Below are 26,046 nucleotides of genomic sequence, written 5' to 3'. Positions count from 1 at the left end.
TATACTGGATCCCCACTATGTGTGTGCATACATGTCCATGTGCAGACACACACACACACACACACACACACACACACCCCTACCTGTAACCTTGAAGTCAAGCCCGCATAGTGAAAACCACAAAAATACTTAAACTGACCAGGCCCAGCTTTCAGTTGCACCTCTGCCTTTGCTAGTTCTGTGACCTGGGCATTTTTGTTGCCCTCCCCAAGCCGCAGCTTCTCCATGTGTTCGATGGGCATTCCGAACCTACTGTGTTGAGAGAATCCAGTGCAGCCTGCAAGCAAAGTGCCTGATACGTGGTGAAGCGTGGTGTGGGCCTGAACAAGTTTCTGGTGACAACTCCTCCTTTACCAGCTATTTCCCCTCTGCGCCTCCCTCTATCTCTAACACCTGTTTATGGAGGTGAGGCTTTGAGGCAGCAGCCCCGGGCATGGCAAAGATCTGCTTTTTCCAAGGCCAGAGTCCAAGGCTGGAGCAGCCCTGCTATGTATAAGATGGCTGGCAGAATCAGGATCTGCTGACACCCGAGAAAGCTAGGTCTTTGCTTCACCGCTCCCTGGATAATGGAGAGCAGCCCAGGGAATTCCCATAGGTTAGAGAGAAGCAGATGGAGTAAGAAGTGGGTTAACTTCTGATATTAAGCATTAAGGTGGTGAAATGAAGGAAAAAAGTGGAGTAAATTTTAATCAAGAGTGACATGCAGAAAAGAATGATGTGAAAAGTGACATATTCAGCTAGGATTTTTTTTTTTTAATTATGCTTTTCTGTCTCCTGCAACATCAATTTTCACATCAGTATCCCCTTCTTGCATCCCCCTCCAGCTGCCGTCCCCATTCACTGCCCTACTTTACAGTAAAACTTCTTGAATGTATTGTACTTACCCACTACCTCCAATTCCTTTCTTCCATTCTCTCAATCATGGCTCACTATAACCTCAAACTCCTGGGCGCACGTGATCCTCTCACGTCAGCCTCCCAAGTAGCTGTGACTTGTGAGCCACCACACCTAGCTAACTTTCTTTTAGGAGATGGGATCTCACTGTGTTCCCCAGGCTGCTCTCAATCTCTCGGCCTCAAGTAATCCTCTTGCCTCGGCCTCCCAGAGTGCTGGGATCTCAGGTGTGAACCACCGCACCCAGCCAGGCCTCAGTTCTTAAAGCATTCTTGGTCTTCCTGCCTTGACCCTGGTCCCCCTAAGTTTTCAAGTTAGCAGCCACAGGGATCCTTTTAAAATCTTAAATCAGATTTTGTGAAGTCTCTGCTCAAAACCATCTGGGACAGCTGTGGTGGCTCGTGCCTGTAATCCCAGCACTTTGGGAGGCAAAGGCAGGAGGACTGCCTGAGTTCGGAAGTTCAAGACTACCCTGGGCAACATAACAAGACCCTGTCTCTAAAACACACACACACACACACACACACACGAAATCCGAAGGATTTCTTATCTCACTCAGAGTAAAAGCCAGATCCTTACAGTGGCCTACAAGACCTTTGCTCTTGAACTCACATTTCTCTCCTCTCCTTCACTGTGTCAGCCACATGGGCCTCCTGGCCGGTCCTTAAGCACATTAAAAAAAAAAAATTTTTTTTAAGTGGCTGTGCCCTCTGCCTGGAATACTCGTTCCCCAGATATCCACGTGTCTCACATTCTCATGCATATCCATTTTTTGATCAAATGTCACCTTTTCACTGACCTTGCTGTTTTAAACTGTAGCCACCTCATTGCCAGTATTCCCTGTAGCCCTTCCAACTTTATTTTCCTTCATCTTATCTGGCATATGTACCTCCTACTTATGATCTTCTCCCTCCCACAGTCAGAAATTTTCCATCCATTTAGTTCACTACGATATCTCCCATGCCTAGAAGAGTGCCCTACAGAGTCAGTAATCATTTTGAATGAATGTATTTGATTCCGTCTTATTTTATTTTTCTCTGATGTCAGTTTTACTTAAAGACCATCTGCAGGATCGCCTTCATTCTTTTTTCATGTTCTCTATATCCCAATAAAAATGCCCCCCTGCAGAAAGCTAATTCTTCATTTTCCATTCCTCTGAAATGATTTAGAAATACTGGTAGTATTTTTAAGAAGTTATATGTGAATGAACATTGTATTATAGGAAGCAGTTGCTTCTCTTAACTAATATTATGATTCTTTTCAGATTTAAAGGAAGCAAAAAAGATGACATTCTGGGAGTTTCATATAACAGGTTGATTAAAATTGATGCAGCCACCGGGATTCCAGTGACAACATGGAGATTCACAAATATCAAACAGTGGAATGTAAACTGGGAAACCCGTCAGGTAAAGTGAAAGTTTTGCTCTTCAGTGTTGAGCCTATAAATGTGTGTTCCCTCAGAATTGCAGATTATTCTGATTTTTGAAAGGTATTCTTCTATTTGAGCTAAGAAACCACAAGCATGTGGTAACTGTCTGCTAAAATAATTATATGCAATTCTGGGCAGCTTCCTAACAAGCACAGGCCAAATGCTCTTGCATTAGCACTGTAAGTTGGCGTAGTCTCCACGCAGACTGTCAATACAGACAGGTTCTAAAATTACTGAGCAGTTTCATTAATTTTCATTGACTCAGCATAGGATTATATAGGATTTAGGTTGATAATTACTTACCAGAAACTACTGGAGATGTAACTGCTATGCAAAATAAATCCAAAAAAGCCCTCATCTGACTGGCTGTCAAGAAACCCGATTGAGGACTTGAAGATTCAATTGCTCACCTGGAGAGCATTCCAGGCTCAAAAGGGAAAAACTGCTGAAGCAGCAAGTGAGGTCCATAGTGATGACTGAGAAAAGCTTCACCTTTTAAAACCAGGAGCCCTCAAACCCTTAGCCTGTGTTACAGCCTCCCATCATCTCCCATCCTAGGAGCTAAGTTCAGGCCAAGCCTGTATCATGGAAAATTCTAGATGAAGTTAGAGGCACCTTAGCATCCTGCCGCTAATTTAAAACATTCTGCCCAGTGCTTTGGGAGGCCAAGGTGGGAGGATCACTTGAGGCCGGGAGTTCGAGACCAGCCTGGGCAACATATTGAGACCCTGTCTCTACAGAAAATTTAAAAATAAAAAATAAAAAAGACGAACTAGCCAGGTGTGATGGTGTGCACCTATAGTTTCAGCTACTCAGCCAGGGAGGATCACTTGAGGTTCAAGGTTACAGTGAGCTATGATTGTGCCACTGCACTCCAGCCTGGTTAACAAAGCGAGACCCTGTTTCACTCATTCTTGAATTAATTAAAACATTCCGATGGTGCTGATATAGACTCAATCTTCCCTCATTCCTTTGGCATTCTCATTTTCCAATAGAAAGTAGAGGGATGGTAAGAGACTCACACATTTGTTAAGAACCCTGACTTCCTCTCAGCAGTATTGATAACCATCTGGGTGCTTATTTGTAAAATCAAGTTCAGAGATTAGATGACATCTAAGGCAGCAGCTCTAAAGCCTTGATGCATATAAGGATCACCTGGGGAGCTTTAAAATACCACTGCCCAGAACACACCCGAGGCCAGTTAAATCTGAATCTCTGGGAGGAGGAGCGAGGTATTAATAATTTCTAAAGGTCCACAAGTGATTTCAATGGGCAGCCAAGGTTGAGAACCAGCAAAGTCTCTAAGTCTTTCTTCTAGTGCTTAGAGTTTATGACTTTCAGCTAGGAAAGGGTTCGGGGCAGTGGCTATAAGAAAATTCAGGCAGCTTTTTATTATTCATTAAAGAGCCTGCAGGCTGGTGCAGTGGCTCACACCTGTAATCCCAACACTTTGGGAGTCTGAGGCGTGGATCACTTGAGGTCAGGAGTTCAAGACCAGCCTGGCCAACATGGTGAAACCGCGTCTCTACTGAAAATGCAAAAATTAGCCAGGTGTAGTGGCACACACCTGTAATCCCAACTACTTGGGAGGCTGAGGCATGAGAATCGCTGGAACCTGGAAGGCAGAGGTTGCAGTGGCCTGAGATCGTGCCACTGTACTCCAGCCTACGTGACAGAGAGAGACTCCATCTCAAAAAAAATAAATAAAAATAAAGTGCCTGCGAAGCACCCTGCTCCCCAACATAGGGAGTGCTTGGGCAAAATCCTTATATCTAAACTGTAGACAGAAAATGCGTTGGGAGTTTTTAAAACCAGATGTGCAGCAAAGTCGACGCCACCAGAGGGCGCAAAGAGAGCAAAGATGTTTTCTGGAAGTGTTTAATGGAAGTGATGGTTTTCTGTGCGTTTTAGGGCGATATCCATCTGTCATCCACCTCAGCAGCCCTCAGCTCCAGGGGCCAGTCCAACAAAGCGCCTCTTTCTCATCATTCCTTGTCAGAGTTTAAGCTTCTCTGTGCCTTCCTCTTCCAGGTGGTCATCGAGTTTGACCAAAACGTCTTTACTGCATTCACCTGCCTGAGTGCAGATTGCAAGATTGTACATGAGTACATTGGTGGCTACATTTTCTTGTCTACCCGCTCCAAGGACCAGAATGAAACACTCGACGAGGACTTGTTCCACAAACTGACCGGCGGTCAGGATTGAAGCAAGCATGCGTGCTCGGCGCACACCAACAGGGCAAGCCAAAGGCGCCCCTCCCCGGAGGGATGGGATCCGTAACTTGCCCAGCATGTAGATACTGGACTAACAGACAACATACGTTCACCGCTGGTCACCCAGGTCCTCACCTCATTCAAACCCACTGCTGGCACATCCCTTTCCTTACTTTGCTCTGTGCTACCAGCCATGGAAGGAGCCTCTCTTGTTTTTTCTAGAAAATGGGTGAGCAGGAGAAAAGGAGGTGCCCTAAGGTTGCTCTAAGGCCCAGTATGTGGTTACAGTTCTGTGACTTGCAGAACCTGCCAGGTGGATGGCTACAAGTATCCTTGTCCTGATCTGTCTCATTACTAAGTCAGTGGAGAAGACAGAAAGGTAAAAATCACGTGAAGAAAGAAAAACTCTTATTTCACAAACTCAGGTATGAAACTAAATGCCTGTCCTTCATGAAACTGCTTTTAGCTCTTGTCTTTTCAAAATGGCAAAGGGAGTTCCTACACACACTTTTTCCCTGGAGGCGAAGGTCTAGGGGTAGAAAGGGGAGGGGTGGGGCTACCAGGTAGCAGTTGACGACCCAAGGTCAGAGCAGTGGCCCTCAGTGTCGTCTGTCCACAGTGATACCTGCCAAGATGACCGCTGACCCACATCTGGTCTTAGTCATTGGTCTCCTCAGGTTTCTTGGGCCACCTGCAATCCCCATTCCATTCCTACAGATCTCTCAGCCACCTGTAAGTCCTTTGTGAAGACGTGGGTGATACAGGGGGACAGGAAAACCCATTTCTCAACCCAGATCCATGTCTCAACTGCTTCTACTCTGGGTTGGGATTCAGGAAGACAGGCACAGTCTTCTCTGTCCATAGAAACACCTGTCAGCGTCAAGGATTCCAGTCAGGTCTCTATCCCAACTGGTCAGGGAGAGAAGGGCAGACCTATTCTCAAAGACCACCATGTCCAAGGTCTGACGGGAAGCATCCCTCTTACTGCTGGTCTGTGTTCTCCTGGATTTGGGATCTGTGTTGCTATGACTCCTGGCCTTTTCTCTAAAGGCCTTTGGCTTTTGTAAATCATGAGCCAATAATAGACTTTTTTCTCCCCCTCTGTGTTTTGCTGTGTCATTTCTGCCTTGAGACAGCGCTTGCCTTGAGCGAGTGAGCCAATTAACAGCTGCCTGAATTGTCATTTTCCATTTTGGTTTGTTAGAGGTGGGAGGGGTGGGTTTTGAGGTTAAAAGCAATACCAGAAGTACAGGGAAGTATCAGACAATATTTGATTTTTTTTCATAGATGTTCAGCCACACAAAGAACTCAGGTTGCAAGGATAAGGCAAAAGCCCCAATCCCATTTTTCAGTTCTCCTAGGATGTATCCCCTCAGGGGGCCTGGCCAGAGTTCCGAGGCCCACGAGCGTCAGTTGTTGCTTTATTTTCCAGCAAAGCCCTCTGAGAAATGAGACCTCAGCAATTCCGGGGGCCACATAGAGACAGACTTGGCAAGGGACCCCCTGGTTCTGAGCCAGTAGCTGCCATCTGGAAATTCCTCTTTTAGCCTCTCCTTAGAGGTGAATGTGAATGAAGCCTCCCAGGAACCCGCTGAATTTCTGAGGCCTTGCTTAAAGCTCGGAAGTGGTTTAGGCATTTGGAAAATCTGGTTCACATCATAAAGAACTTGATTTGAAATGTTTTCTATAGAAACAAGTGCTGAGTATACTGTGTTATACTTGGTGTTGGTCATTTTTCAGTCCTATTTCTCAGTTCTAGTATTTTAGAACCTAGTCAGTTCTTTAAGATTATAACCGGCCCTACATTAAAATAATGCTTCTTGATGTCAGATTTTACCTGTTTGCTGCTGAGAACATCTCTGCCTAATTTACCAAAGCCAGACCTTCCATTCAACGCGCTTCCTTAGCTTTCATAGTTGTCTGACATTTCCATGAAAACAAAGGAACTAACTGGTTTTAACCAAACTTTGTTTGGTTACAATTTTCAGGGGAGCATTTCTTCCGTGACACATAGCAACATCCCAAAGAAATAAACAAGCGTGACAAAAAAAAAAAAAAGAAACCCTAAATGCTACTGTTCCAAAGAGCAACTTAACGGTTTTTTTAATATTGAGTGCAAAAGGTCACCCAGCTTCCTATGATGAAATTTTAAATTAATGGGCACTTTTCAACATCATTTACTTCCTTATCTACACTTGATTCAGAAATCTGCATTTTTTATTATTTTATATGACTTTTAAGTAAAAGATCTGTATGGACTTGAGTACGGTCCTGTTGTGTCCTCTCCAACCTACTGTCTCCAAAAAGGTGACTGTTTCCTCTATTATGAAAAGGGATTGCAACTCTGAGGTCTAACATGTGTCTCTCCTCACAGCGCCAAGATTCCAGGTCATTCCCTCCCGTGGTGTGGGGAGTGGCAGATTCCGGGGGTCCTCAGAGAGCCACTTAGACACCTCACTTACCCGCTGGTTTCAACTCCTTTCTCACTGACTTGGTCACAGATTTCCTGGCATATCCTGCCTTATCGTGAGCGCTTTTGTCTCCTTCCAGATCCATATTAAAACACACACACACACACACACACACACACACACACACACACACACACACACACACACACACACACACACACACCCCAGCAAGCAAAGAAATATCCCCAGCGGCAATAGAACAGCAGAAGCCTCTGATTCTGATGGCTGAATGTTGAGGGCACTTTGCTTTAGTGACACGCAGTTTATCCCTTTGTGCAATTCTCATGTCAGCCCATAGAGGGTAGAAATGGCTTGCTTTACAAAGGAGAAAGGCTCAGAAGGTGAACTTGCCCAGGGTCACACCGCCTCATAATGAGCAGTGTTTGTCTTGACTCCAGAAGCTACTAAGCTTAACCCGGCAAACCCCACCCTTCCTTCCCCAGCCTTGCCCAGCCTTGAAATGCCCCTTACCCCAGCTCCAGAGCAGGCGTTCCCAAGCTCAGGCTCACACCACTAAAAGAGAACCAAGGGCATTAACAGCAGTTAGCTGTGGGAGGAGAGGCTAGACCGAAAACGTCTGGGAGCCAGAGAAATGAGGTGCTTAGAGTGTTGGGGTTTTTTTCTTTGTTTTGTTTTTTGTTTTCATTTTTTGAGATGGAGTTTCCGCTCTTGTTGCCCAGGCTGGAGAGCAGTGGCATGATCTTGGCTCACCGCAACCTCCACCTCCCGGGTTCAAGCGATTCTCCTGCCTCAGCCTCCCAAATAGCTGGGACTATAGGCATGCACCACCACACCTGGCTAATTTTGTATATTTTTTAGTAGAGGCGGGATTTCTCCATGTTGGTCAGGCTAGTCTCAAACTCCTGACCTCAGGTGATCCGCCCACCTCAGCCTCCCAGAGTGCTGAGATTACAAGGCGTGAGCCACCACACTTAATTCTGGGAAAGTTTCATTTTTAGTCCCAAGGTCAGAAAAGTAAGCAAATGAGGAAGCTTTAATTTGAAAACTCATTTAATACAGGAAGTCAAGATATTTTGTAATATCTGTCTTTTAAAATCACTTAAAAATTTTTTTTTAACTCACAAGGTTTCTTTTTTTGGGACTGGGCATAGTGGCTCACCTTGTAATCCCAGCACTTTGGGAGACCAAGACAGAGGCTCACCTGAGCCCAGGAGTTCAAGAACAGCTTGGGCAACATGGCGAGACCACATCTCTACAAAGACTTTAAAATTAGCTGGGCATGGTGGCACATGCCTGTAGCCCCAGCTACTTGGGAGGCTGAGATGAGAGGATCCTTTAAGCCCCAGGAGTTCAAGGTGGCAGTGAGCTATGATCATGCCATCACACTCCAGCCTCAGTGACCCTGTCTCAAAAAAAAAAAAAAAAAAAAAAAAAAATTTGGCGTCTACATTTAATATCTCTATATTCATTTTTATTATTTTCTCACATAGCGTGACTTTCCTGCCTCCTCCCCTTCCATCCCTGTCACCCCAGAATCTCTCAGTGGTAGGAGAAAGAAGGGGAGCATTCCTCTTTGTTATTTCACCCATCTTTCCTTCTCATGCACCCTACATCCAAGGACTCTTGAAGTCCGGGAAATCATAACTGGAAAATCTGAAAAGGTGAAGCCCTTGGCCCTCACTTGCATTAGTTTTTCCAATTCCTTGAACCTCACTGGAGTTGTGTGGAAATATTGAGTGCTATCAGAAAGAGGGGAGGCCGGGCGCAGTGGTTCATGCCTGTAATCCCAGCACTTTAGGAGGCCGAGGCGAGCGGATCACCTGAGGTCAGGAGTTCTAGACCAGCCTGACCAACATGGAGAAACCCCGTCTCTACTAAAAATACAAAATTAGCCAGGCATGCCCGTAATCCCAGCTACTCGGGAGGCTGAGGCAGGAGAATCACTTGAACCCGGGAGGCAGAGGTTACAGTGAGCCGAGATCGCACCATTGCACTCCAGCCTGGGTGAAAGAGCAAGACTCCATCTCAAAAAATAAAATAAAAATAAATAAATAAATATAGAAAAGAAAAAGCTACCCTGACATTTGCCCACATATTTCATGTTGCATCAAGACTCAGTGATTGGCCGGGTGGGGTGGCTCACATCTGTAATCCCAGCATTTGGGGAAGCCAAGGCAGGAGGATTGCTTGAGCCTAGGAGTTCAAGACCAGCCTGGGCAAAACCAAGACCCTGTCTCTATTTAAAATAATCATGATAATTTTTGTAAAGGCTCAGTTATCTCAGAGGAGTCCCAATTTTTTAAAAACCTGAATGAGAATGCTCCCGACACCTGTGGGGAAGATACTTTCCGCTATAACGATTTACCCCCTTTCTCCAACTCACTGTGTGAGTTCCCAAAACACCCATAATTCCCCATGTGCCTCAGTATCTTCAGTCATTACAGAGGAAAAAATCCTATAACCACTTCTCCCCAGCCACTGCAAATGACATACGCTGTGTGGGGTCTTAACAGGAGAGTGTCTCTCTTCTTCACCCCTGGAAGTTGGGCAGGGAGGCCTCTGGCTGCTCTCTGACATACCTCGGATGGAAAAGTGGACCGTGGAGAGAAGGCAGAGACCTGTGTAAGAGAAGCAGAGGACCTGGAGGAGGGAGGGCCCAATGCCCCAAGCCTGTGCCCTCTGACTCAAGAGATGTGTTGATGGACATAAATGGGGCCAGTAACAGGGAAGGCAAATGAGGTTCAAAAATATAGACACCTATGACTGCACCACTGGACTCCAGCCTGGGCAACAAAGCACAACTCTGTCTCCAAAAATAAAACAGTTAAATAAGTATATAAATATATACTTATAAAGATATATATATATCTTTATATATATATATGTCTTTAAGGAATATATACTTATAAAGATATATATATATGTCTTTAAGGAAAGAGTAAGACTTGCAACAAGGCCTGGGGTCAGGGCTCAGTGCATAGGCTCTATAGGCTCTATTGCTGGTGATGGGGTAGCTGGTTTGGGCCCAGCCCCTGGCTGGTAGGGGAGGCTATTGGAAGAGACCAAAGACCACTTCCAGGCAGTGCTACAGAGGTCAGGAGGCAGAACTAACGGTGAGATATTCTGGGAACCCAGGAGGGTCGGGGATGAAGGTCTGACCAGGTGCTTACAAAGGGGCCCTGAATCTCTGTGCTACCAACTTAATTTCCTGAAATGCTACTACAGAACCAACATTACTGGTATCTAGCCCAGCCCATGTGATCCAATGTTATTTTTAAAAAAAAAAAAAAAAAAGGAACCACTGCTTCCTTTCTAGGAGTTACAGACATCCAACTTCAAAATGGAAACACCCTCATTACTACTGAGGGTGAGACACCAAGCATTAAACCCAAGCGGACTGCAACTCAAAGTGTGGTCCTTGGCCCAGCAGCACTTGTTAGAAACGCAGAATCTCACAGGGCCAGGACTAGGGTGGCACAGGTGAGCACCCCAGGCACAGCATTTAAGGAGGCTCTCACTGTCAGAGTCATACAGGGCACCTCCTCAGCTCACCCTAGTCCCAGCACCAAGGTCCACCCAGACCTTTCTGAGTCAGAGTCTGCCTTTTAACAAGACTCTCAGCGATATGTATGCCCAGAGAAGTTTAAGAAGCTCTGGCCTTAGAGATGTGGCATGGATTTGGCAGGGAGGATGCCAGACACCAGAGGAATTGTCAAGAAAGAGTATAGATGCCATAAATTCTGCCAGCCAGTGTACTGAGTTAATGGTGTCCCCCCGAATTCACATCTACACAGAACCTGTGAATGTGACCTTATTTGAAAATAGGGTCTTTGCAGATGTAATCAAGTAAAGATAAGGTCATACTGGATCAGGGTGAGTCCTAAATTCAGTATGACTGGCTTCCTTAAAAAAAGGAAAAGATAGGCTGGGCGCGGTGGCTCACGCCTGTAATCCCAGCACTTTGGGAGGCCGAGGTAGGCGGAGCACCTGAGGTCAGGAGTTCGAGGCCAGCCTGATCAACATGGTGAAACCCCATCTCTACTAAAAATACAAAAATTAGCCAGGCGTGGTGTTGGGTACCTGTAATCCCAGCTACTGGGAGGCTGAGGCAGGGGAATCGCTTGAACCTGGGAGGCAGAGGTTGCAGTGAGCCAAGACCGTGCCATTGCACTCCAGCCTGGGTGACAAGAGCAAAACTCCGTCTAAAAAAAAAAAAAAAGAAAAGAGGTACAGAGCAGGAAAGGCCATGTGATGATGGAGACAGAGACAGGGTGATGCAGGTGCAGGTCAAGGAGTCCCAAAGACTGCCAGCAAACACCAGAAGCCAGGAAGAGGCAAGGAAGAATTCCTCCCTGCGCCCTTCAGAGACAGCATGGCCCTGCCGCCATCTTGATTTTGGACTTCTAGGCTCCAGAACTGTGAGAGAATAAATTTCTGTTTCGAGCCACAAGGCTTATGGGAATTTGTTACACCAGTTCTAGGAAAATAATGCAGCCAGAAACTTCACATCTTTAAAAATGGGGATGCCACCTTTCCACTCTGTCACTGGAAGGAATATGTGAGAGAATGATGCAAATATGCTTTTAAAACCATAATATGCAATACAAATGTAAAGTGTTATTTTTAACAACATATTTTTAATTAGAAAAGTACTTTATCAGCTTATTTTCAAATAAGTGTGATGGTTTGTGTGACAGTTTGGATCACTGTTGAGCAAATATTTGCTCCCCTCTCCTCTTCCACTGTGGGTAGCATGTACTACCTGCCCGCTTGCTGTTGGGCTTGGCCGTTTGACTTCCTTTGGCCAATGGGATGTTAGTGGGCGTGATGTGAGCAGGGGCCTCCACTGTGCTTTTGCAATCTTTTCGTACTCCTGCCTCCACTGTGAGAACAGCATTCCCCAGGTCATCGCCTGAGCCACTGAATGGAATCCACGCAGCAGATCTAAATGGAGTCCACAGCCTGGAGCCAAGCCAAGCTAGATCAGTTGGCCCACAGACAATTTGTGTGGGAACAAATTCTCGTTATTGTAAGCCACTGAGTTCTGGAGTAGTGTGTTAAGCAGCATCATTGTGGAATAGCTGACTAATGCAGGATGAGATATCCCCAAAAAGGAGAATAAGAAATCCATCCCATTCTAGCATAGCAGTATCCTAAGACACAGGTGATGGCATTTCAGAGGGTGTCTTTCTCATCTTTATACCATCCTGTCTCCTATTTTTGTGTTTGTATTTGAATAAGCTGTCTATTAAGCCCTTTGAAATTCATGGAAATTGGCCAGGCACAGTGGCGCACACCTGTAATACCAGCACTTTGGGAGGCCAAGGCAGGTGGATCACCTGAGGTCAGGAGTTCGAGACCAGCCTGACCAACATGGAGAAACCCCATCTCTACTAAAAATACAAAAATTAGCCGGGTGAGGTAGAGCGCGCCTGTGATCCCAGCTACTTAGGAGGCTGAGACAGGAGAATCACTTGAACCCGGGAGGCAGAGGTTGCAGTGAGCTGAGATCATGCCATTGTACTTCTCCATCGATTACAGTCCATCTGCACCACAATCAGGTCAAGATATATCCCCCACTCAGGTGTAATAATCTGGGACCTTTGTACCATGCATGTGTTTTCTTCAGAGACTCTGGTGTCTCTCTGCCAACACAACCCCATTATTCCGGCCAGGCCATGAAGTTAAGTAATTTGCCAAATTTCAGCGTGGGTTGACAGATTGCCATAGCAGTCAAATAGGCCCCAGGAGCAACAGGGATACCAAAAGGGTAAGTGACTTTGCAAACCAATGATAGAGCAAGTGAAATTAGCTCCCACCTCTCCAAAAAGCAGTCTCAACAATAATATAGCAAACATTTACATGGCTAAAAGAATTAGAAAGCTCGTGTGTATTAAGGGCTATCACTTTTTTCTCCTATGAGTTCTCTCAATTCATCCCCTAGGTGAGGTAAGTATTATCAGCCCACTGTACAAAGTAGGAAACATGCAGTGGTACACCAGTAAATATTTACAACTCTGTGGGCTGGGGGAACACTGATTTGCCAATTCCCATGGTGTAAAGATTCCCACCACAGCCAACATGATGTCAGTGGACACAGAGTTGGGAAGAGATGCAAACATCCGTCTCTCCAGTGGGGATAAACCAGCTCCAGCACACATTGGAACTGTGCACAGAGAGGTCAAGCAACTTGTCAAAGTCACTCAGCTAGTATGTGGGAATCAAGGATTTGTATGAAAATCTTCTGACTTGAGCGTGCTCCTCAGCACTACTCTTAATTTCCCATGAGAATGGCAAGGCCTCCCGAGCCAAGGACCCTAGATAACCTTTACTCGTGACAATGTCCTTGAGTTGGTTTTTCTCAGAACATGTTTGAGAAAGACCTACAGAACTCCATAGACACTTTTTTCTTCCAATTACTTTACACCAGGTTTCAAATGCCAAAATAGTGAAAATTTCTGCCAAAAGTTTCTCTGATTCCCACTGGGTTGGTCCTCTCTGACATTTGCTTGCAAATCTGGGTGAAAGGTGGAGTTAAGAAGGGGAGGGAAGAGTTCTGCCTTTTACCCGACAGAGACAACAGACAACACCAAACCAGAGACCTTTCCACCCCTACAACTGGTTGGCCCAACTCTTACTCGTGCATGGCAATCGTTGGTGCCAAGGCCCACCAGAGAGAGGTGACTTTTCCTTAGGGACTGAGATCTGCTTCTAGAGGCTGCATGAAATGCTTTTACCCTGACCTTTTCCTCCTTTTATAAGGTTCTTTTAATCAGGTAGACATCAGGAGAGCAAACAGGCAGCCAACACTTGGCAAGAAGCTGCTGAATCCATTGCATGTAACTCAAGCAAAGTTCACCCTTTTAAGATAAGGGGCTGCACACGTTACTGTGTGTGGGGGTAAGAAATATACGTGGGCACAGTTGGTCAGATATGAGACCACAGGGATTTGTGAGGCCCGCCCTTAGTATTTGTGATTTTGGTTTTTGTTTTGTTTTGTTTTGTTTGAGATGGAGTCTCACTCTGTCACCCAGGCTGGAGTGGAGTAGTGCCATCTCAGCTCACTGCAACCTCCACCTCCTAGGCTCAAGCGATCCTCCCACCTCAGCCTCCCAAGTAACTGAGACCACAGGCACTCACCACCACACCCGGCTAATTTTTTGTATTTTTGGTAGAGACAGGGTTTCGCCATGTTACCCAGGCTGGTCTTGAACTCCTGAGCTCAGGCGATCCACTGGCCTCAGCCTCCCAAGGTGCTAGGATTACAGGCATGAGCCACCACACCTGGCCATTTATATACGGCATGAGCCAATATGCCATACCTAAAATCAGCTGCCTCAGAACTAAAATGAGCAGATTGCAATTGTGGCCAACACCATTTTTACCCAAAACCATCTTCCCATCGTCCTTGCTAACAGAACTTGATTTGGGCTGAATCAATGTGTCCAGATCAGTGATCTATACTGGTCTATACCAATTATCACAATTGTATTCCCTAACTTATCAGTTTCCTTTGCAGGTTGGTGGGGCCAGGGAGGGGCCGTGGGATCCAATTCTGACCAATGAGGCCTAAGGGGAAGTACACTGTGGAGATTTCTTGGAAAGCTTTTTCTATTCTAACAAAAGGGAAAGTCAGCTGGCTTCACCCTTCACCTTCCTGTTCTTCCTGCCTTGAATGTGGATGTGACTTTTTGTTATGTAAGAAAAATAAACGAATGTATTTAAGCCATTGTTAGGTGGGGTTTCTGTACCTTATAGCTGAACTTATTTCTAACTGGTCGTCATGAGCAATGAAACAAATGAATTTTAGAGTAATGGAGCAGAGGGTCAACTTGACCCTACAATCTTTAGTTTGACTAATTGAATGAATGGAAACCCAATTGGTAGATAAATATAAAGAGTATCAGAAGGAGGAGAGGTCAGAGGACATAAATAAGTTTTATTTGGGTGACTTTAAGACCTCAGTCATGCCTGACGTAATGGGATTCTGTGACGTATGTGTGGACCTTTGCAATGGAGCTGCTCAGAACATCCTTGGAACCCCCCTTTGGAAATTCTCAGCAAAGCCTGATTCACCTTCTCTATAATTTCCTCACTGTTGATGATTTTTCAGTACTTTCATAAGGGTTTGATTTTTTGAAATATCTGAGACTAAGTAAGGTGAATTGTGAGATTAGGATAAATAAAATATTTGGGTGAGTGATTTAATAAATAAACATAATCCTGATAATTGTGGAGTGTGTGTGTGCGTGCGTGTATCAGAAACTCCTCCTGAAAGCAATTCCAGAATATGAATTACAAACATGTTTTTAACACTGGAGGCATCATGTGCAAGAAGATTTCACCTACTAAGCAATTTTGCTGAACACTAACTTTTGCCAGATAATCTTTTTTATCTCCCTTAAGAGTTGGCAATCCAAACATTCTCTCAAGTAAAACAAGCAAGTATTCTCCATGTTCTCAATACTCCTCCCTCAAAAATGGTCTCAGAGTTCTAATCTTGGGTCTTTTATCAGGTTTGCTTTATGAAATTGAATATAATTTCTGCAGCAATAAAATGGAAATAATAGCATTTGCCTCCCTCCTAAAAGAAGTGTGGTGAACAAGAGTTGGTCAGCAACACCTAGAATGTGGAGTATGTCTCATGGGTTCCATAAATACTTGACATAATTAATAATTGCTAGTAAAGAGATTGTGTTAATATATTATTAAGGATTAATAATCATGTATTATAATCATTTCAGAAATGACAAAATGTCATCACTATTAAAATCTGCTTCAAAAAAATACCTAATGTTCCAATTCTCCGAGATTACTGTCCTACCCTCTTTTCTTCTCAACCCTTCACATCCACCCATCAGCTGTTGAGCTCACCTGCACATTATCGAGCAGCGTGAAGTCATCCTATGGGAACAGCCTCATCTTTTCACTGTGCACCTGTCCTCACCATATCTTATTTCCTCCTGTCCCAGTGAGGAGTGCCTTCGGAGTATTGTCCCTTTGTGGCCTCTGCAGGACTTTATTCCTGCAGTTTCCTCTTCTCTCTTCTGCATCATTCACCTCTCCCCGCTCCCTGGTGCCTTCTTATCTAATTTGTAAACATGTTCTGTATCTGTGGGGGGTTTAAGCACAGCTGCAAATTCCTTGACAGTCTTCTCATCAAGAGAGAGGATCTGGCCGGGCACGGTGGCTCACTCCTGTAAAGCCAGCACTTTGGGAAGCCGAGGTGGGTGGATCACTTGAGTTCAGGAGTTCGAGACCAGCCTCGCCAACATGGCAAAACCCTGTCTCTACTAAAAATACAAAAAATTAGTTGGGCATGGTGGCGTGCACCTGTAATCCCAGCTACTAGGAAGGTTTAGGTGGGAGAATCATTTGAACCCGGGAAGCGGAGGTTGCAGTGAGCTGAGATTGCATCCCCATCAAGGTGCCAGGCATGTGAGTGAAGCCACCTTGAGCCCTCAAAACCAGCCCTTTCAACAGCTGAATACCACCAATGACCCCAGTCCATGCCGCATGGAGCAAAACGATGCACTCCAGCCTGGGTGACAAAGCAAGACTTTGTCAAAAAAAAAAAAAAAAAAAAAGGAGGTATCTACGTCCCCACTAATTAAATCTGGGTGGGTTTGTGGCGAGAATGACCAACAGAGTACAGCACAAGGGATACTATGTGACCTCCACCCATAGGTCATGAAAGGCCAAGCAGCGTCTGTCCCATTTGCTGGAGCTCCCTTGCAGAGCCCTGAGGCCACTTTGCAAGAACTTCAATTACCCTGGGGCCACCATGCTAGAGAAGTCACATGTCTGCGCTCCAGTCAATAGTCCTGGTGGAGCCTAGCCTTCTGGTCATCCCCATCAAGGTGCCAGGCATGTGAGTGAAGCCACCTTGAGCCCTCAAAACCAGCCCTTTCAACAGCTGACTACCACCAATGACCCCAGTCCATGCTGCATGGAGCAAAACAATCATCTAGGGGGTCGCTAACCAAATTCCTAACCCACAAAATCGTGGAATCGAATACAGCAGGTCCTCAAATCATATTGTTTTATTCAATATCATTTTCTTATAATGTCGATGAGAAAACAAAATTGGTCCACTGTCTCTGTGAAGTTTGCAGGTTGTCCCCAGGTCTACCTGGATTTTCTCCTTCCACATTCTGGTTTCCTTCCACATCTCAAAGCTGTGCATATCAAGTTCATTGGTGTGTCTACATGGTTCAAGGTTGAGTGAGCATGTATGTGTGTGTGAGTGCACCCTGCAATGGGATGGCATCCTGCCCAGGGCTGGTTCCAGCCTTGCACCCTGAGCTGCTAGGATAGGCTCCGGCCACCTGCTACCCTGAACTAGAATAAGCAGGTAAATAATTATCTTGTTTTTATTAATCTTTCTTAAATATAAAATATATGTATAACTCACATTTATTTTATTTTATTTATTATTTTGAGATGGAGTCTCGCCCTGTCACCCGGGCTGGAGTGCAATGGCACAATCTCGGCTCACTGCAACCTCCGCCTCCCAGGTTCAAGTGATTCTCCTGCCTCAGCCTCCCAAGTAGCCAGGATTACAGGTGCGTGCCACCACGCCCAGGTAATTTCTTGTATTTTTAGTAGAGACAGAGTTTCACTATGTTGACCGGGCTGGTCTCAAACTCCTGACCTCGTGATCTGCCCGCCTCGGCCTCCCAAAGTGCTGGAATTACAGGCGTGAGCCACCGCACCGGGCCATTTATTTGAATATTTAACATTAGAAGTGTTTTGGTCTTTATTTATACATTTGGTGACCACAGGAACTTAACTCTTGTTTATATCAATTCACCTATAGTAAAATTGGTTTCATTACACACGGCTTCATTTAAAGTCACAGTTTCCAAGAACCTATCAACAACGTTAAGTGACGACGTACTGAATAATGACTTGTTTAAAGCCACTAAGTTTTGGGATACTTGTTAGCAAGAAATAACCACAACAATGTCCCCCACCTTAAGCAGTTTTTAAACTCTACCATGTCCTATTTTTCTGCTCCATCTCACCACAGAACTTCTCCAGAGAGTTAAGAAGGCTAACACACTTTCCCGTGTTCTAACTCACTCCCCTCCTGCTTCAGTCTCAACCCCTCAGGAGACCCTGCCCTTGTCCAGGTCATAAATGTCTCCTCTTATTTAGTCTCTAAAAACCTGATCAGCCATGCTCTCCTCAGTGAAATACAGGCCTCTCCCCTTTCACGATACCAAACTTTCCTGAGTTTTCTTCCACCTCCCTGACTGCTCCTTCTCATCCCCCTCAGCTCATTCCTCCCCCTCTGCCCACCTTTAAAGGATAGAATGATAGCTTAATCTCCTTCTCTTCTGTCTCTTTTCACGTTCCCTAGATGACCTCAACCCGTCTATTGGCTCTAAGCACCACCTCACGCTGATGCCTCCCAAATGTAGTCCCAGCTCTCCCCTGAATTCCAGAACTGGAAGGCCGATTGTCTCTTCAACATTTCCTTTGGAGACCTGACAGACATCTCAAAACTTCACATGGCCAAAACGAGCCTGTGGCTTCCCTACCCCTCATAGGTTGCTCTCTCGGATTCCTCTATCCCAGGAAATGGCATCTCAATCCAGCCAGTTCTCAGCCAAAAGCCCGAGGATCCTCCTTCATGCCTTCTTTCCTCTCATCCCTCATGTATTAGTTTCTTGCAGCTGCTTTAACAAATTATCACAAATTTGGTGGCTGAAACCAACCCACAATATTTGATATGGTTTGGATTTGTGTCCCCATCCGAATCCCATGTTAAGTTGTAATCCTCGATATTGGAGGTGGGACCTGGTGGGAGGTGATTGGATCATGGGGGCGGATTTCCCCCTTTGGTGCTGTTCTCACGATCGAGTTCTCACGAGATCTGGTTGTTTGGACGTGTGCGGCACCTCCACACTCTCTCGCGTCCTCCTTCTCCAGCTTTGTGAAGATGCTTGCTCCGCCTTTGCCTTCCGCTTTGAGTAAAAGCTCCCTGAGGCCTCTTCAGTCATGCTTCCTGTACAGCCTGTGGAACCATAAGCCAACTAAACCTCTTTTCTTTGTAAATTACCCAGTCTCAGGTATGTCTTTATAGCAGTGTGAGAATGAACCAACACAATACTGTTCAGCCGTAAAAAGGAATAACATCTTGATATGTGCTGCAACATGGATCAACCCTGAAAATTATGCTTAGTCAAGCCAGAGACCAAAGGACAAATATTGTATGATACTACTTATAGGAGGTACTTAGAATAGGCAAATATAGAGACAGAAAGTAGAACAGAGGTTACCATGGGTTGGGGGAAAGAAGGAGTTATTTTTTCATGGGTACAGAGTTTTTGTTGGGGCTGATGAAAATGTTTCAGGTATAGATAGTGGTGATGGTTACCTAATATCATGGTGAATATATTTAATGCCACTGGAGTGCACACCTGGCAGATGGTTTAAATGATAAATATTATGTCATATATATTTTACCACAATAAAAGTAACAACAACAACATACACATTCATCGTCTCAAAGTTCTGGAGGGGAGAATCCTGAAATCAGTTTCACTGGGCCAAAGTCAACGTGTCACCAGGGCCACACATCCTCCAGAGGACCCCATCCACTTCCTTGCTTTTTCCAGTTTGAGAACGGCATTCCTTGCATTCCGTGGTCCCTTTCTCTATCTTCAAAGTCATCCATGTAGCGTCTTCCTTTGATTTTTGTTGTTGTTGTTGTTTTACTTTTCTGAGAAAGGGTCTCGCACCATCACCCAGGCTGGGAGTGCAGTGCAATCACAGTTTGCTGCAGCCTCAACCTCCCACCTCAGCCTCCCAAGTAGCTGGAACCACAGGCATTTACCACCATGCCTGGCTAATTTTTGAATTTTTTATACAGACAGGGTCTCTCTCTGTTACCCAGGCTGGTCTTAAACTCCTGGGCTCAAGCGATCCTCCCACCTTAGCCTCCCAAAGTATTGGGATTGCAGGCATGAGCCACCATGCCCGGCCTTCCTTCTGTCTTCACATTGCCTTCTCTGTAGTAAGATCTCCCTCTTCCTCCCTCTTATAAGAATAGTAGTGATTACAGGACAGATGGGGTGGCTCACACCTATAATCCCAGCACTTTGGGAGGCTGATACGGGCGGATCACCTGAGGTCTCGAGACCAGCCTGACCAACATGGAGAAACCCTGTCTCTATTAAAAATACAAAATTAGCTGGGCGTGGTGGTGCATGCCTGTAATCCCAGCCACTCCGGAGGCTAAGGCAGGAGAATCGCTTGAACCTGGAAGGTGGAGGTTATGGTGAGCCGAGATTGCGCCGTTGCACTCCAGCCTGGGCAACAAGAGCAAAATACTGTCTCAAAAAAAAAAAAGAAGAAGAGGACAGTAGTGATTACATTCAGGGCCCACAGGGATAATCCAGGATAATCACCTCATTCAGGGTCTTTAATCATATGTGCAAAGTTCCTTTTGCTATATAACATTTACATGTTCCAGGGGCTAACACATGGATATCTTTGGGGATTATTTATTCAGCCTAACATACCTCACTTCCAATTCACCAATGGATCCTATTGGTTCTACTTTCAAACCGTATTTCAGATTTGTGTACTTGTCTTCGCTGTTACTGTTATTACTCTCAGGGCAACATCACCACCTCCCCATGGGCATTTTCAGCAACCTAAAACCACTAAGGTTTATTTCTCATACTATATATGCATTGTGATCAGCCCTGGGGGAGCTCGGGTCTTCCTTGGGATCCAGGCTGATGGAGCAGCCACCATCAAATAGTGGCGACTGGCATGCCAGTGAGGCAGAAAGAGCTCTGGAGGGCCTCATACTAACAACTGGATGGCATTGTCTGGAAGTGACACACATTGCTTCCTGTTGCAAATCATTGGCTAGAACAAAACATGGAAACGTGGCCCCACCCAACCACAAAGGGCCAGGCAATACAATCCTACCAGTAGCCAAAACAGGGAAAACCTGAACTATATGCTCAATAGCCTTAATGACTACCACAGAGCCTTTCACAAAATGATCCCAAATAACCTTTCCAATCTCTCCTCCCTACACTCCTCCTCCATGGCCCCTACCATCCTTCCGCCCTCCCACCATATTGAGCTACCTGTTTGCTCAACACACCATGCCTTGTCAAGCCTCCATTTCTTTCACATACTGAGCCCTCTGCCTGGGATGCTGTTAAGACGTAACCATTATTCTGACCATTGATTTGTTTTGCCTGTTCTTGAATGTCATAAAAATAAACCCGAATAGTATGTACTCTTTTGTGTTTGGCTATGAGAGTCATCTGTGTTGTTAAGTATGGCAGAGTTCATTCTTTTTTGTGGCTGTATAGTAACCCGTTGTATGGCTATACCATGATTTACGTATCAGTTTTTCTATTGATAGCCTTTTGGGTTATTTCCATTTTGGAGCATTTACAAAGTTGCTATAAATATTCTTTTGGTAGCTATACACACTCATTTCTCTTGAGTGTAAACCCAGGAGTGTAATTGCTGAGTAATCGGTTAGACATATGCTTAGCATTCGTGGAATCTGCCAAGCAGTTTTCCAAAGTAGCTATACCATTTGACATTCCCACCAGCAGTGTATGAGTTCTAGCCAGGCATCATTTGAGCCTAGGAGTTTGAGCTTAGCCTGGACAGCATAGTGAGCCCCCACCTCAAAAAAAAGTTACATTTGCTCCACACCCTTGGCAACACTTGATATTGTCAATCTTTTGAATTTTGGCCATTCTGGTGGGTGTACAATAGTATCTTATTGTGGTTTAAATTTGCATTTCCATGATAAATAATGATGTTGAGCACATGCTCCTATACTTATTGAACAGCATGTATTTTTTCATTCAACAAATGTTACTGAACATCCATGCTGCATCTGCACGTTTCTATAGCAATGGGGAATAAATAACACTCGAGCTCCACAAGATTCCAAATCATTGCTTTGTTTGTCAAGCACTTTTATTTTTGAAAGAATTTTCCTTAACATATTAGAAATCTAAATAAATGCACAGATAAACCCTGACTGCTTTTCTGAGGAAGATTCCAAATAAGGGAATGTAACTGATCAGAAACAGGAGAAGGACAGGGCACAGTCACAGTCATTCATTCAGTAAATATCTCTCTCTCTCTCTCTCTCTCTCTCTCTCTCTCTCTATTCCTGTATGAGATGGAGTTTCGCTCCTGTTGCCCAGGCTGGAGTGCAACAGTGCAATCTCAGCTCACTGCAACCTCTGCCTCCTGGGTTCAAGCAATTCTCCTTCCTCAGCCTCCTGAGTAGCTGGGATTACAGGCACATGCCACCACACCCAGCTAATTGTTTGTATTTTAGTAGAGATGAGGTTTCACCATGTTGCCCAGGCTGGTCTCCAACTCCTGGCCTCAGGTGATCTGCCTGCCTTGGCCTCCCAAAGTGCTAGGATTGCAGGTGTGAGTCACCATGCCCAGCCCAGTAAATCTCTCTTAAGCATCTGTTACGTGCAGGTGCTGCCAGATACTCAGATACAGCAGTGAACAAGCTGGACACACTTCCAGGACGAACAGAGCTCACAATTCAACTTTTTGTGATGTGATAGTGTGCTTACACTGCACGATTTCTTTCTCTCTTCCACCCCTTCTAGGCTGGGAACTGCTTGAGGGCAGGGTCCAAGCCTTGTTCATCTCTGAGCCCCCGTGTTATATAGTGAGCACCTGGGTGACTTATTAGCATGGTCTCAAGATACATGTGCTGAACTGCTAAGCCAATTCATTTACTTTACAAATGAAAAATATGAGATAGACAGAAGCTTAAGAACATAGACACTGTACCCAGAAAGATGGTAGTGGTGTTGGAATGAGAATCCAGCATCTTGTGTCCCAGTTAAGGTCCTTTTCCCTTAGTATGCTGCCTCTGGCTGTGGTAAATTCCAGAATATAATTTGTAAATGTTCCTATCCACTGTCCCATCCCACTTCCTACAGTGACATGCAAAATAAAGTGGCAGGTTAGAGTCTGACCTCACATTTCTGTTTGAATCTTTTCCACTATGGATTTTAAAAGGATCTGAAAGAGTATTTTCTAAAATTCTAAGCATTCTATCCATCCTCATGTTGAAACCTGACTTGGTGAGTGACGCTTCAAAAAGAAAAGAAACATGAGTCTCAACCCATTACTACTTTATTTCCTCCAGATCATTTCCTCACAGGCAGGTCAGCCACGTCAGTGAGCCCACTCGGATGTCTTGGTTTCTACCCCTTGGAAGCTTCATCTTTACATTCCATTTCGGGAGAGCTGGCTCTTCCCGGAGACTTGACAACCTGGTACCGTCTCCTCCCACAATCACCCTCCCATTCTTCTGGCTTATCTCTGGTGTCAGAGAAGAATGTAATCTTTAGGCTTGTACATTCTGACTCCCGTATTTTGGGGAAAACCTCTCAGCGTAGCTGACTGGAGGGCAGGGCAGGGCAGGGGCAGCTGGCCGAGCAGTCACCTGTCACCTGAGTCAGCCCTCATCACCCCATTGCAGGCTGCAAGAGTTGTAAAGAGAGCTGGACAGGATCCACTTAGAAGATACCAATTCTGGGTCTCTGGGGCAGTCTGTATTGGGAGTATTTATTCCTGGAGTACTGGGGGTAAGATGGGAACAGCTGGAGTCAGAGCCCTTGAAACTACTCAGTGGCTTGATGCTTACCAGGTGTGTTTACTTAGCCATACCTTCAGGGAAAGACTCACATTGCTAATATTAGGGCAGGTGAGACCTGGTCAGCTGTGCAAATAAGCCCAGAGCCAGAGTGGAACAGTGAGAATTAGATCACCCTTCCTTTTCACCGGGTGATTAGAAACTCAACACTGTGTGACCTCAGACAAGCCAATTTCCCCCTCTGGGGCTCATTTTCTCCTGAAATGGACAAGGAGGGAAGGGACCAGACAAGTTCTAAAGTTCCTTCTAAGGCCAAAGATCCATGACTCTGATTTTTATCTAAAACCATAAAAGTGTGGCCAAGTATATAATTACTGGCTCTATCCCGCCCTCCCCCCACCCCCAGCCCCGGCTGCTGTAGGTTTACTGTCAGTCTAACCTTGTAATCTTCCAAGAGATTTTTTTTCTCTCAAAGATCCTAACAGTGTAGGGAATCTGAATTGGAAGGTTTTCTGGGACTCAATTTTCTTCCTCCACTTCTGCTCACTCCTCCGTCTCAACTCTCACCTTAGCCCTTCTCAATGCTGGGATGCTGGAGGACTTGAGCTGCGATTTTCAGGAACTTGAATTTGATTTTTACTGTTTTGAGTCCTGCCCCATCCACTCCTGGGCGCTGTGGAGAACACCATGATCCTCCATGTACACTGTCGCGCCTTTTCCCATTCACTGGTCAGAACATTTCTCCTGTGTGCCAGACGCCACCCCAGGCACCGGGGCTAGGAAATAAATCATGTGACCCTGTTATCAGGAAGTTGAGTCCTAAATGACAGAAGAGCCACGTCACTCTGCTTGATGGCAGGTAGCCAGTGTTCCCTAGGAAAAAACACCAAGGCAGGCACTTAATTTGGTTGGGGGCATCCGCTTGGGTGAAATCTTGAAGGGTGCTCTAGCAGGTGCTGTCAGTGCCCTGCCTATTCCCTTAGCCCTCCGTGGAGTTGCTTGATCTGTGTGCCAGGAAGTTAAAGCCACTGGAAGATCCCTCAAACCAACAAAAAGCAGAAGCTGGCGGAAAGATATCCCCTCTTCCTTGCCACTTGATGGAACAATCCTGAGGTATGCTCTGTACAGTCTCGCAGAGGCCCCCAGCAAGATGGAGCCCCAGCAGTCCACAGCAGTCTCTGCTCATCAACACATCATCAGCACCTTTCCTTCCCTGTCTCACGTCCTTATTCCATCTCCGTACTCCTTGAGATGGGCTCCCAAATAAATTACCTGCATGGCACCCGGGTCTGTATCTTAGGGTCTCCTTTCAAGGGGACCCACACTAGTAATCAAATAAATTAGCTGAAATGGAGACTAAGGCAATCTAGGGGGGCATCCAGGCAGAGGAACAGCTACAGTAAAGCCAGGGAGGGCAAGCATGGCACGGCACTTGGTGCGGCAATTGAAGGATGCATATTTGTTGGTTCACAGGATTGTGATGCAAGACCTTAGCATTCTTCTCCGGAGAGGACAGACACTTTAGTCCTCTTGTCCTGACCTCCAAGAAGTGCTAGAAGAGGAGAAAAGGCTGGAAAAGAGGGCTGAGCTTCCCTGAGAGGTGCCTGGTGGGCCCTACCCAGTCATCCTCCTCAGTCTTGGGCCCACAGTGACCCAAGAAGTCAGCTCTGTGTATTTTGAGAATGAGCTGCTCAACTATGGAAGGAAATTTCCCAGTGTCTTGGCTTCTCACACAATTTGGGTCTAAGTATTTGGAAAAGGTTCTCTTGTGCTTAAGGGCATATTATAGTATCAGATGCTGAGGTCTATGGACAGCAATATAAGACAGTGGGTTGGCTGGACATGGTGGTTCATGCCTGTAATCCCAGCACTTTGGGAGGCCAAGGTGGGTGGATCACTTGAGGCCAGGAGTTCAAGCCAGCCTGGTCAACATGGCGAACTCCTGTCTCTACTAAAAATACCCCCCAAAAATTAGGCAGGCATGATGACACATGCCTGCAATCCCAGCTACTTGGAGGCTGAGGCATGAGAATCAGTTGAACCTGGGAGGTGGAGGTTGCAGTGAGCCACGACTGTGCCACTGCACTCCAGCCTGGGTGACAGAGGGAGACTGTCTCAAAAAAAAAAAAAAAAAAAAAAGACAGTGGTTAAATCACATAGCTCACTCCATATGTTCTCCAGAATCTAGAGAACAAAAACCTTTGCGAGCCTCAGTTTCTTCACCTGTAATATAAGTATAATAGTAAGTACTTGGGGAGGATTAGGTGAGACCATGCATATGGCATTAGGCTCTGACTACAGTAAGTGCTCAATTTTTAAAAAAGGGATGATGATGCACACAGAGGGTACTACCCACTGAGGCAAGGTCAACCCTCCGTCCTAGAAAGACCGATAAGCAAACCCTGGCATGCAGGCTCTGCCATCAGCCTCCCCAGCTCAGAAGCTGAACGG

General features: G+C 45.5%; 2 protein-coding genes across 2 annotated transcripts in view; both read left to right on the top strand.

Annotated features, from left to right (window-relative positions):
- FERMT1 (FERM domain containing kindlin 1) overlaps positions 1 to 5,638 on the top strand; it is a 48,980-nt gene extending 43,342 nt beyond the window's left edge. The window contains exons 13-14 of the mRNA XM_050745272.1: positions 2,159 to 2,300; positions 4,355 to 5,638. Coding sequence (XP_050601229.1) covers positions 2,159 to 2,300; positions 4,355 to 4,528 — 316 coding nt within the window. The 3' untranslated portion in view covers positions 4,529 to 5,638. The remainder of the gene's footprint in view (positions 1 to 2,158; positions 2,301 to 4,354) is intronic.
- Positions 1 to 26,046, top strand: part of TRMT6 (tRNA methyltransferase 6 non-catalytic subunit) — a 267,426-nt gene that overhangs the window by 125,310 nt on the left and 116,070 nt on the right. The window lies entirely within an intron of this gene.

The sequence above is a fragment of the Macaca thibetana genome, chromosome 10, assembly GCF_024542745.1.
Source record: "Macaca thibetana thibetana isolate TM-01 chromosome 10, ASM2454274v1, whole genome shotgun sequence".
Classification (NCBI taxonomy): Eukaryota; Metazoa; Chordata; class Mammalia; order Primates; family Cercopithecidae; genus Macaca; species Macaca thibetana.
Note: the sequence above shows the minus strand (reverse complement) of the source record. Positions and strands in the feature narration are given on the sequence as shown.